Genomic DNA, 12,801 nt, shown 5'->3' with positions numbered 1-12,801 from the left:
TAAAGGTACCCCTGCCCGTACGGGCCAGTCTTGACAGACTCTAGGGTTGTGCGCTCATCTCACTCAAAGAGGCCATGGGCCAGCGCTGTCCGAAGACACTTCCGGGTCACGTGGCCAGCGTGACATCGCTGCTCTGGCAAGCCAGAGCCGCACACGGAAACGCCGTTTACCTTCCCGCTAGTAAGCGGTCCCTATTTATCTACTTACACCCAGGGGTGCTTTCGAACTGCTAGGTTGGCAGGCGCTGGGACCCAAGAGCGGGAGCGCACCCCGCCGCGGGGATTCGAACCGCCGACCTTTCGATCGGCAAGCCCTAGGCACTGAGGCTTTAACCCACAGCGCCACCCGCGTCCCCATCCTAGGAATACACTGCTGCAAGTTGTGGCAAAAGCCGCTTTCTGTCTTTGGAAGACCTTTTGACACGTCCATGGAGGAAGTTGGTTCTAGCAACTGCAACCAGTCATGGCAGCAACACGGAGCCTCCATCTTTTGAAGCAGGACACCTCTGAGCATCCTGTGCCTTCATGTCCTGCTTGTGGCCTTTCCAGAAGCACCACACATTGTGACTGCTTGAGTTTTGCTCCTTCGCAGAACTGGGTGGATTATTCATTTCTAAAATGTTCAGTTTGAGGGCTCAACATTGATCCTCTGATCTGGAAGCCCTGCTCCCTTAATCCCATATCAAGGAACCGGGGAGGGACAGGCACTCTGCACATGCTCATAATATTGCAGAGCTGAGCCCAGGCATGGAAATGAGTTTTGCGGGCAGAATTCTGATCTGCAGCAGAGCGATGCTCCTCCTCATCCTAGATACGTTGAGTGTGCATAATTGGCGGTGAGCTATAGAAGCACTTTGCAGCTGCTCCAAAGTGCTCTTGTTGTTGCGCTATATGTTCCAAGACTGACTACGAAGCCAATCCCTCAACTGACTACCTCCAGATTGCTCTGCATTGTCTTTTAAGAGGCTTGATGTCAGCCTAAGATTCCATCTCTGGTCTCTTGAGACCTAACAGAATGACTGTGGGTGTTCTCCTCCACCGTAATGTTCCCCGGGATAAATTTAGTTATCTCCATAAGGCTGGTGTTAGCTTCTCCCTCTTAAAATTCTGGATGTTGAAGGCTATGCTTTTCTTATTTGGTGGGAGGGAACACCAAATCCCTGGGGGTGGGAACGGAAAGGGGGTGGGGTGGGGGTGACATGGGAGTTGAGTTTTTATTCTTCCTCGAGTGGACCTTCTTGCCAACTTTAGTTGGAAAGAATGACACAGAGCTTGGACCTTTTTTTAGAAAGCACCAAACCATCCTCAAGTTGATCTCTGGCCAGGATTTATGTTTTTTTAAACAGCTCAGTAATGCAGGGTACCTGTTTTCTCCAACTATGCAACTTGAGAAGCAACATTTAAACTTGGCCTGGGGGATTTCAGTTTTATATCACTCAGAAGAAAAAGATGGGCAATGGACATTTTTTTGAGATGGGGGGGGGAGCCACATAAGTGCTGGGCTCCAGGGAGTCTTGCTCGCTAGAAAAACAGGGCAAGGATGAACCGATGTAGCACTGTCTCACACCACCACACCCAATCCACACTTCAATCACATGCCTTCGCCCAGAGAATCCTGGGAATGGTGGTTTCCCCACCCACAGAGCTACAATTCCCAACACTCTTAACAAACTACAGCTTCCAGGATTCTTTTGGGGGAAGCATGTGCTTTAAACGTGTGGTGTGGATCTGGAGGCTGTTTGTATCAGAGCTGCTGCCCTGAGACATATGGCAAGGGTGGAAGAACATGTGACCAGCCAAGCATTTATGATGGCCCATGACCAGCTTGACAGATGTGTTCTGGGCCAGCAAAGTCTTGGGTGGGGAGTGGGTTGTGAGACCGCAGACCCTGCTGGTTGGTAGGCCAGGCCCTGATCTCTCCATAGTGGGTTGCCGGCCAGTCACATGCAAAAGCTGACCCATGGCAGTTCTTTGACAGTTTGTAAAATCGAGGAAGTGGTAAAACTCTTGCTCACAGCTTTACTTCTAAAGAGGGAGTGCTGTTGGCTTGTTATTGCCTTTATATCTCTCTTTTTTTTCAAGGAGCTCAAGGTGGTGTACTGAGTTCTCCCCCCCACCCCATTAATATTGAGTCCACCAAAAGTACAGTATATGCCTTTTTGTGCTCCAATGAACTTAACACCCTATCCCACACCCAAGGGTCAGTTTTATCACTAGGATTTGTTGTTGTTGTTGTTGTTAATTTATTGCATTTATATCCCACCTTTTTCTATCCCACCTTGGATCAGTCTCTCTCTCTCTCTCTCTCTCTCTCTCTCTCTCTCTCTCTCTCTCAGCCTACCATGCCCTACAGGGTTTCTGAGGCTAAAATGAGGAGAGGGAGAGCCATGGATGCCCCTTGAGCTCCTTGTAGGAAAGTAATTTGAAACAATCCTGTGCACATGCTTGTTGTGTGTGTGGGTGTGAGAGAGAGACAGGGTGACCTAACGAAATGCAGGGTTTGGAAGCTTTGCTGAAGCTGCTGCTGGGACCCAGTCGACCTCAGTTAATGAATAGCCCGGAAGGTCAAGGAAAAGGAAATTCCCCCCTTGTGAGTCGCAGTCAAATGCCCTGAGGCAGGGGTGGGCTCTGCAGCCTCAGCCAGAGAGTCATTTTGTTTTCGTCCTACCGGGTCAGTCAAAGCTAGATGTCCAGTTGGTGTGGCAGGCAGAGAAGAGCCAGTCCTTTACTCCAGCAGCTGAAAAGCTAGCCAAGAGGCTTTGTGCCCCAACCATTATTGAGTAAGTTGCTGTCCTAACCCCTCCCCAACACAGTGAGGCCAAGTGGGGGCTTGAGAGTGGAGGAGACTCAGAAAAAAGATTGGGAAAAAGGGGAGGGAAAGAGATGAATTTCTGAAAGTTTATGATGTTGTCGTCTGCCTGCAGTTTGACCTCTAATCTCAGATGGCCGGGAGGGGTGGGGAGAATGGCACACTCGGCTCGTATTGGAGGCACTCTTGTGTCACTTCACGTGTTCTAGGACTGTTTTCCCTAAAACGTATGTTCTGGGATTGAGGCCTAGCTCAGATGAAGCCCCCCAAAACAGCCAGGCATTTTGCTCCTGAAAAAATGTGTTGAGCAGTTCAGAGGGGGATGATTAACACGGGATGGGGGTGGGGTCAGGTGGGGAAATAATTCGTGAAACGGCAAGCAGCTCTGAATAAAAATTAACATGAAAATCTGGGCTTGTTACTTTTAACTGTGGCAATCAATCTTTTGCACAAATGGGTCAGTCAAAGGCTTTGCATCCATTTTGTTGCCTCCCCTGAGGTCCACTTTTAAACTGCAATCTCCTTGGGTCAGAGACTGGTCTCTTTCTCATGGAAAGCTGCATTATAATGAGCCAAACCATTGGCCCATCTAGCTCAGTATTGCCTACAACTGGCAGGTAGACAACTGGCATTTGAAGAAGGGTTTTCTCACAGCCGTATCTGGAGATTCTGGGGACTGATCTTGGGACCTTTGGCATTCAAGGCAGATACTCTAGTGCTGAGCTGCAGTCCTTCGCCTAACATGGAGTGCCCCAGCTTCTCTCTCTCCCCCTTTGAAGGTCACTCTCAGTTGTGCTCCAAGGTGGCTAGGGCCACAGAAGGGGAAAAGACCACCCCAAACCTAAATGAAGGAATGTTTCCTCTTTCAGACGTGGGGTGCTCAGCTGGACACACACCTACACACCCCTGAAGTGGCAAAGTCAGCCTCTGCCTTGTGCTAGATTAAGAACTTTGAGAACTTAAAGAAGAAAAGTCACTTGATCCAGGGACAGTCCACATATATATTGGCCCATGCCTACCTATTTTTCTTAATGGTGGCATTAACCATTCATAATGTAAGAATATTCTTCACAACTATGAGCAGGGCAGTGTGGTGGGGTAAGTGAAGACAAGCTACAACAAATAACAATAACGCTCACCGCTCCTGCGCAGGTGGCACAGAAAAAGCCCTTTGGTTCCTGAAATTCATTCTGACTGTGCAGATAAAATATAACTGATAGATTTCTACACAGGATGTGGCATTAGTGTGTGAAAACAGTCAAGATCCAATGATCCCCAGGCATGCACCTAAGCAATTATGTGGTGGTCTACAATTTCCTCTTCCAACTGCAAGTTCTCAGGCTTCAGCAAATCCTGTTCAGGGGAATGACATGGAGGAAGGAGCATTGTCCTTTGGATCCATCACCATGTTTTAAATAGGTCTCTAGTTAAATATTCAACATTATATTCACTCCCACCAGAGTTACTCCGCAAGAATAAAAGTTGGTGACATCTTTCTGCACAATACGTATCTGAATAAGTTGAAAGTAACTGAGCCAGTTGTTAAATCATTTCAAGTTAATGTCTGGATCAGAACTGAACAGGACAAGAGAGAAGAAATACTGCTAAACATTTAGGTTCAGTTCCGCGGTAGGGCTGGGTCTCAGCTATGCCAGTTTCAAAATGAAATCATACGACACACTTCAGTGTAAAACTTTTCTGCTGCTGCGCTGCTATGCGAATCAGCTGGCTCGCAGCAGAAGACTGCTCTTTTGCTGAAGTGCTATGGTGGGAGCCAGGTGACTCACATCCTAGCATGGCAGCAAAAAAGCACTGCCATGTGCCAGCTAGCCAGATGGTGGAGATGTCAGGTGCCACCTGGCTCACAGGTCACAAGTGACCAATAGCCAGGTGCAAAATGCACCTAGTGCCTGGTGAGTTTCGATGGCTGGCAGGAGCAAGGACAGAAGGCTGAGTAGATGTGTATAGGATTGTGCTCTGATATCATAGGATGAAGCAATGACCACCAACCTGGCCAGCTTAAAAGGTGCAAAGATAAATTCAAAATGCGCAAGGCTACTAGCCATGATGGCTATATGCTCCCTCCACTGTCAGTGGCAGTATGCTTTTCTGTAGGTTGCTTGCCGGGGAATCACAAGCTGTTGTGCTCGGATCCTGTTTGTGGGCTTCCCACAGGGATATCTTGGCTGGCCACTGTGACAACAGGATGCTGGACTAGATGATCCTTTAGCCTTATCTGGCAGCCAGGCTCTTCTTGCATTCTTAATTGCTTGATTGCTAAATTGTTACCCTATTGTGGCTATTATGTGCCTGTGACAGGTGTGTGGAAAAACCTTGTAGCACCACACTGGGAATAGGGGAGGCCTCTTCAGTTGCTACTTTCAACCATACCTGTCAACTTTTCCCTTTTCTTGCGAGGAATCCTATTCGGAATAAGAGAATTTTCCTTTTAAAAAGGGAAAAGTTGACAGCTATGCTTTCAACCCTTTCACACGGCTGACTGACATGAGGCATTGCGTCCAGATCACCCCAGTGCCTGAGATTCTTGGGCGGAGGTCCATCTCTCTCCCCATCTCCGGAGGGCAAGGAGTCAGAACACTTGCAGGGTCTGTGCCACTTGAGTGATCCACGTGTGGCTCCAGAGGTGGTGAGCATCCTGGGCAAAAGGGTTTGAAAACCTGAGCGCATTGCACGGTCCTGCACACGGGGACCACCCAGCTCTGTGCCACAGACCTCTGAGGATCCTCCTGCCGCTGCAGGCTGCTGTTCTTCAGGATCAGAGCTGCTGGCTGTGGTGCTCACGTCTCTCTTGTTTGTTCCAAGCCACCAGCGAGTGTCCCCTCCTCCCCCTCCATCTCCTCTTTCAAGAGAGAGGAGGAGCGATGCAGTTTGAACAGCCCAGACAGAGTACAGTTTTGAGCGAGCTTAGCCAGTTAACTTCCTGCTCTGAGTTGGATGTGCCGAGCTGAGCAAGCCTGAAGCGTTGTTCCGTCTGCCTGCCTCTCTCCTTCTTTTTGTCCTCCGGAGAGAGCCTCATCCATCCATTCATCCCTTGCGCTGGTCCTTTTCTGGTTCTGATTCCCCACCCCAAGCCCCGTTGCTTTTCATGCCCAAAACACCCCCAGCAATTCACCTAGCGGGAGACCCAGTCGGGGATTGATTGGGGGGTCGTTTGGCCTCAGTCTTGGATTATGTCTCGGATAGAGTCGTTGGCCAGATCGAGAAGTGATCGTGCGAAGGAGATCGCCTTGAAGGTTTGTCCCTGCTCAGCTCTTGAAGTTTGGGGGTGATGGAGGGACATTTCACATTGCCTTGTCTAGCGTCTGTGTGTCTGGTGGGGGACTGGATGTGTTGGGTGACCTTCTGGAAAGAGGAGCGAAGGTTCAGGGGTGCCTTTGAGAGCAGCTGGACTATTGTGGCATGATGGGGCGGGGGTGGGGACACATTTGTGGGACAGGCATATAATCTTTTCAATAGAGAAGGCTTTAGAAATATTGGGGTGGGGGGCATGATCTTGGGACATTAGCAGCCTGCTCTTTGTAACCTCTTTTTGCCCTTAGAAGTGTCTTTGTATGTTGGTTGATGTTGTTGGTTTCTTTTTTGGGAGGGGAAGCTTCTGTCTCAGATTCAGAGAAGTTATTCTATGTTTTAAACATTCCCTTGAAATCGTTTGCTTGTTTGAGAGAAACAAAACACACACATGTCCGACTCTTAATCTGATTTGGTTTGATTTGTAAAAGTTTCCAGGCTGTTGAGACTCAGTGAAATTAGCGACCCCCACAAGCTCAACCCTTGAACACATTTGCCTTTCACTGACTTGCAAATAAATATTCTCACCAAGAATCTCAGCCAAACGCCAAATATTCTCGATCTTCTTTCATGACCCTGCATGTGTGTTTTGGCAAGCTTGTTTCGACTTGTGGCCCTGAAGGAAACCCTCAATTTTATTTTACTCTTTTGAAACAAAATGCACCCTCCCTCCCACACCCCTGTTTTCCCCTCCCAGATCTCGCCTTGCCAGATGTCCTATTATTCTTCAACGGGTGAGCAATCAAGTTTCTCTGTCGATGCCACATGAAAGGGGCGCAGAACAGCTCTGCTGTGTGTCCCAGATATTTAGAAATTTCATTCCCAGACTTCTGAACGGGTATTTGCATCTCTCTCCTCCTCTGCCCTTGGGTCATTTTCATTGGGTATCCCCCCCCCATCCTCACCATTATTTTTCTTACATTTCTTAAACCTTCCTTCTGTGGCTTCTCCTGTTCTGATTCCTGCATCCAGGGAGCAAAAGTTGGACCATGTTTTCTAGCTGACTCTCACCTCTGCTTCTGTGCCTCCCTGGCTGCTCAGCCTTTGCCTGGCTTTTGCTACTGTTCCTTTGTGTGTGGCAAGACAATGGGATATTGGGGGGGGGGGCGCTTTTAACCCAACAAGGCCAGTTGGGAAAGGAGGGCTCTCTACACCAAAGCCACGTGGTGATGGAGGTCCTCCAGCCCAAGATGGGTTCCACAAAAGGGCCACAGCACGTGCCATTCTCCAAGATGTCTCTGTTTAGCGCAGAACTCTTTTGAGTTTTGTATACAGTATTGGACCTTGTGCTTCTGCTCAGGTTGCAAAACTGGTACCACAATTCAGAAACTTTGGCTAACTGGACCCCTGTTTCTGGGCAGACTTTTAACACATTGTGGCTTGAGATCCCTTTTGCTTTAGGGTGCTGATGGTGTTAGGGTGCCTAACCCTGTTAGGTTGCCTTTTTCTTTGCCTGAAATTGATCTACTTATGTCCGTCCATTTCCCGCCCCCCCCCCCCATGTCAAAACAAAATAAAATCAAGAGCTAATTCAAACATGGGGAGAGTGGAGGAAGGGAACTCTCTGCTTCTCTAGAAGAGAGCGACCTAACAGTGTGGATTCTTTTTTAAAAAATGTTCAAAAGTAAAGCCTTGGAGTAACCTTGTGAAATGAAACAACCAAGAAAAGGGAACAGCCTCTGTTTATCTGCTTCCTCCCACCATTAACCCCTTCAGTTCCCCAGCATTAGGCAGAGAGAGGGTGGGGGTGGGTGGGGACCTTTTATGCTCCAGCTGCCCTTATGGGGAGATTTATTCATTGGCCGTTGTGCGTGATGGAAGAATGTCTATAACAGGCACGGATTTTTGTAGCTATTTCAAAACAAAATATGAACCGCCGAGCTTAAAATAGCTGCTCCTTCTTAAAACTTCTATTTTCCTCCTCAGAGTTTTCCCCCCCTTTTAAGCGAATGTTAACATGGCTTGAGGATAAACAGCCACAAATTAATGTGTTTAGTAAATATCGAGCACGCCTAAATACTTGAGGCTGGTGTTAGTGGGTTGGTTAAAACTAAGCAGTGTATTTGCCAACAGGGGTGGGGGATAGAATATTACAGTTGTAGACTTGAAAGGTACCCCAAGGGCCATCTAGTCTAACCCCTGCGATGCATGAAGTTGGTTATACATCAAGATGACCCAAACCCAACTCTGTTGGTTTTTAATTGATATATATGTATAGCTAATAGCACTTTTAACTTGCAAATGCATTACATTTGTTCTCACAAACATCCTGTGGCATATTTCCATTTTACAGATGGGGGACCAAGGTTGAGAGGAAATGTGACTTGAGCAAGGCCACTTGAGCCCATAGCAGGAATAGAACTGAAACCTCAAAAACTTGCACTATTGCACAGCAACCCCAAGCCACAAATATTAGGGAATAGGTCCTATTGAAGTCAGGGGGACATTCCATCTGAGTAAACTTTTGTAGCAACATAGTGCTCAAGGTCTTGCTGTGCATCTGCTTAGTTGTTAGCATATATCAAGAGTCAGGGAGTTCCACGGAGGATGGAAGGAACAAATGCCATGGCAGACATAGATTGAGCCCTATCTAAGGCTTTTAAATTAACACTGGAGTGAGCGTCTTAAGAAATGTGAGAATCTCCCTCCTTGGGGCTGAGGATGTTTTAGGTAAAATACATCCTTTCTTGGGACAGAGGGGGTTGGGATAGATGACTCATTGGTCTACCTGCTAACTTTTTTGGTTCCACTAGGGTTTTTTGCGGGGTGGGGGAGGAGAAGAGAGGGGTAAACTTTTTTTGGGGGGGGTTCCTTTCCCAAAGAAGAGGGCTTGGCTCTGTTTTCTGTTGTGCCCCTATTTGGAAGGGGCAGGGGCTCTCCTTTCAGTGCCAAGGCACAGCTGAGAACTGTAATGAAGCTGCAGTGACAAACAGAGTGCCCCTGAGCATGTGCTGGGTTCCAGCCACAGCCTGCCCCTATTCATGTAGGGCAATGGTAAATTACCTTCCATTGTGGAAGGCTATGACTTCCACCCCAGCCCCTCTCATTTTACAAATATAAAGAGCAGTGGCCTACTCCCTCCCACTTCTCCTCCAACTTCTTGTGAAACGAGGCGGCCTCGCATGATGCAATACCTCTCAGTATCTCGAAAGCAAGCCATCAGCCTGGTTTCCGTCCTTGCCTGGTGGGAGGGTCCTGGGGCCCCAGCTGGTGCTGCGAGAATGGGGAGCGGGTGGGGAGAGGCAGAGGTTTCCGTCATTCTGGCCAGGCGCCAGCCAGGCCCTCTGCAGTTGGCAGCTGTATTGGGCAGCACTGCCAACAAAGCCCCAAGTCCCTCTTGGGTGCCAAACGAGGCAGGCCATAATAAGGCAGATGTTCCAGCGGAAACTTGAGGTTTTGCAAGCAGGGTGGAAGAATAATCGCTCCCCATGCCCCCAAAGACTAGGGTTTTGAATATGCTATGTTAACCCGAGGATTTAAAATCACCCTGTTCATGTGCCTCTCTCCATTACTCAGCATTTGATGACATGATGACACCCGGCTGAGTGTCTGTGAAACCACTTCTATGGGAAAGAGCAAGGGATTTGGAGTTGAGGCAGAACGAATTCCACCTGCCTGGTGTTTGTTCTACAACAAACTCGTTCACACATGCAAACAAACCTGCATGTGTGAATGGGGCCTTGCAGTTTGAAAAGAGCCAAAAGCCTACCTAAGGCAACCCACAAAGAACCCCCCCCCCCTGTTTTCTCCTTAAGATTTCCCCCTGGAGGTAAGCTATTTTGTAATGGAAAGGCAACTGAGGTGACTGGCTTCATGAACTCAGGTCTCCCACATGTAATCCCAGTGTTTTTTTCCCCACTGGTGCTTAATTTCTAGAGGAAGAGGCTGGCGCTCAGTCCTGTATGGATGTTGCATTTCTTGACCTGGATGTGGTTGCCCATCTGGGAAGGCATTCTGCATATGCTCAGGAGCATGTTCGGCCATTACACAATGGAAAACAACACATTCTGCACATGTTCAGGGTCACCTCCTGTCTTTGTTGGGATAATAAAAATTAAAATAGCCCTGACAATGAAAGCAGGCCCCAGGCTGAGCCTGCCTGCAAATTATGCCTTGCACATGGTCAGTACTCTCATTTTATGTGCTAGGTAAAGGTAAAGGTATCCCTGCCCGTACGGGCCAGTCGTGTCCGACTCTAGGGTTGTGCGCCCATCTCACTTAAGAGGCCGGGGGCCAGCGCTGTCCGGAGACACTTCCGCGTCACGTGGCCAGCGTGACAAAGCTGCATCTGGCGAGCCAGCACAGCACACAGAAACGCCGTTTACCTTCCCGCCAGTAAGCGGTCCCTATTTATCTACTTGCACCCGGGGGTGCTTTCGAACTACTAGGTTGGCAGGCGCTGGGACCAAGCAACAGGAGCGCACCCTGCCACAGGGATTCAAACCACCGACCTTTCGATCGGCAAGTCCTAGGCACTGAGGCTTTTACCCACAGCGCCACCCGCGTTTATGTGCTATGGCTTTTACCCACAGCACCACCCGCATTTATGTGCTAATACAGGATTAAAAGCCTTGGTTCAGGGCAACATTCAAATATCTCTTCATCCTTCATGCCATGTCTTTCGCTCCACAGATACACACAAGTTTGCCGCAGACACTGTCTTCCGCACAATTTTTAAAATTAGTGTCAGAGAGAATTTTATCTGAATGTTATATTAGAGATTATATTGGCTACCCTGTTAGGTATTTGGTAGCCAAAATTAGACACACCTTTCTCATCGGGGACGGACGGACCCTGATGGTTAATCCTGTAGCAGGGAGCCCTGAATTTGCTGGGTGTGGGGGCTTTCTCTACGGAGTACTTAGCAGGATGAGTGATCCTGGCATTAACTCAAAACAAGTCCCATGTTGTCAGTCGTCTCTCCCTCTCCCCAATTATTTTGAGCTTCTCCAGGAATGAATGAGCCAGGCCTTTGGAATGCGGCCATCTCCCGAGGACCCCTCCCCAAACAGCTGCCATGTCCTTTAGTCAATAGTAATCCACAAATTCATTATAGGCCCTGCAAATTCCGGCCTCTTTTCCCCATTGTTATTGTTTGTGGAGATCAGAGGAAGAGGGTGGCCATGTGCACTCAGGCGGGGTGAAGGGGGGAGTGAGGGGGGGCAGGGGAAGGGGAGCTGCCTTGCGCCATCTCATTCCTGTGTCGAGATTGCCAGCAGCTGAATTGATCTGTCTGTCCTTTGTTCTCTTGGGATGTTGTGGAAGAAGTGGATCTCTTTGTTTAGGGCAGTCTGCTAAGAGAGAGCCCTGGCGGATACCCTCGAGAGCTGCTGCCTGTCAGAGAAGACAATGCTGAGCTCGACAGACCTATGGCCTGACTCAGGATAAGGCATCTTTCTGTGTTTCTGTGAGCCAAACTGGTGCCTTCTGGATATGTGTTGGACTAGGAGCTGGGAGAGACCGGGGTTCAAAACCCCACTCAGCCATGAAACTCACCTGGCGACCTTGGGCCATTCACTGCCTCCTAGCTTAACCTGCCTCACAGAGTAGTTTTGAGGATAAAATGGGGTGGAGGAGAACTATGTATAGCACCTTGAGCTATTTGGAGGAAAGGCGGGATATAAATGGAAAAACTAAACTTCAATTCCCATCATCCTTAGCCAGCACAGCCATTTTATACTACAACATCCATCAGGACCAGCCACCATGATGGAAGTTGTAGTCCAGGATATCTGGAGGACACCAGCTTAGCAAACATAGTGTCAGATAATGCTTGCTTGCTTGCTTGCTTGCTTGATGTATGTATGTATGTATGTATGTATGTATTGAATGCTTTGCCAACTTTTACTTTTTCTACAAGTTCTTTTTTTCAAATATTGATCTTCCCTGCCCCCCATGCTGGTGACATCTGTTGCCTGGGTGGAACAGAGAAAGGGTCTAAGCAATTTAGAGATGAGAACAGCCAAAGACCCATCGAGCCCAGAACTCTGTCTCTGGTGATTGGCAGAGGCAGCCAATCTGCATTTAGAGATTTGGGTAAGAGTTTTTCCTTTTAAGGCATGAAAATGACAGGGGGGGCTTGGGTCCTGCTTGCGGGTTTCCCACAGGCATATTGTATTGGACAAGATGGGCCGTTGGCCTGATCCAGCAGGCTCTCCTTACATTCTTATGGTGCTCAGGTCTTGTTTGTAGGCTTCCCTTTGGGGCGTTCAGTTGGCCACTGTGAGAACAAGATGCGGGACTAGATGAGCTAGTGGCTGGATCCAGCAGTTTCCTCTTAGGTTCTTACACTAAGAACTCTGCAAAGGGGCAAAGAACCCAAAGGTTAACACAAGCACTACAACATTTTGCTACAGGGATGGGGAGCCTGGGATTCCTCAGGTGCTGTTGGACTCCATCTCCCATCATCCCTGGCCAGCATGGCCAGGGATTGGGAAGGATGCTGGGAGTTGCAGTCCAGCAGTATCCAGAGAGCCTTTAAGAGAGGGCGGTCTGAAATGTTTTGATACCTTGAGGTGGGAAATCTAAACAGCATTGCACCGTTACCACAGGGGCCCAGTCCACTGGGATGTTTTCAGGTTGAACAAGAAGTACACAAAAGCACAGTGCTCCCCCATTCCCTATAGGTTCAGTGGTGGAGCATTGGCTTTGCGTGCAAAAGGTCCCAGGTTCAGTCCCTGGAGG

The 12,801-nt window shown here is 48.7% G+C and overlaps 1 protein-coding gene across 11 annotated transcripts in view; it reads left to right on the top strand.

Annotated features, from left to right (window-relative positions):
- Positions 1 to 12,801, top strand: part of ARHGEF2 (Rho/Rac guanine nucleotide exchange factor 2) — a 110,520-nt gene that overhangs the window by 51,428 nt on the left and 46,291 nt on the right. For 2 of the 11 annotated variants that reach the window (XM_083417149.1, XM_083417148.1), the window contains exon 1: positions 5,714 to 6,062. The exons of 7 other annotated variants lie outside the window; for them this stretch is intronic. In XM_083417149.1, coding sequence (XP_083273275.1) covers positions 6,000 to 6,062 — 63 coding nt within the window. In that variant the 5' untranslated portion in view covers positions 5,714 to 5,999. Of the gene's footprint in view, positions 1 to 2,654; positions 2,780 to 5,713; positions 6,063 to 12,801 lie in introns of those variants that run through there. 2 more of the 11 variants (XM_083417141.1, XM_083417140.1) reach the window with 2 other exon arrangements.

This window comes from Podarcis tiliguerta, assembly GCF_965153285.1.
Source record: "Podarcis tiliguerta genome assembly, chromosome: 16".
NCBI classification, from domain to species: Eukaryota; Metazoa; Chordata; class Lepidosauria; order Squamata; family Lacertidae; genus Podarcis; species Podarcis tiliguerta.
This window is presented reverse-complemented; position numbering and strand designations above follow the sequence as displayed.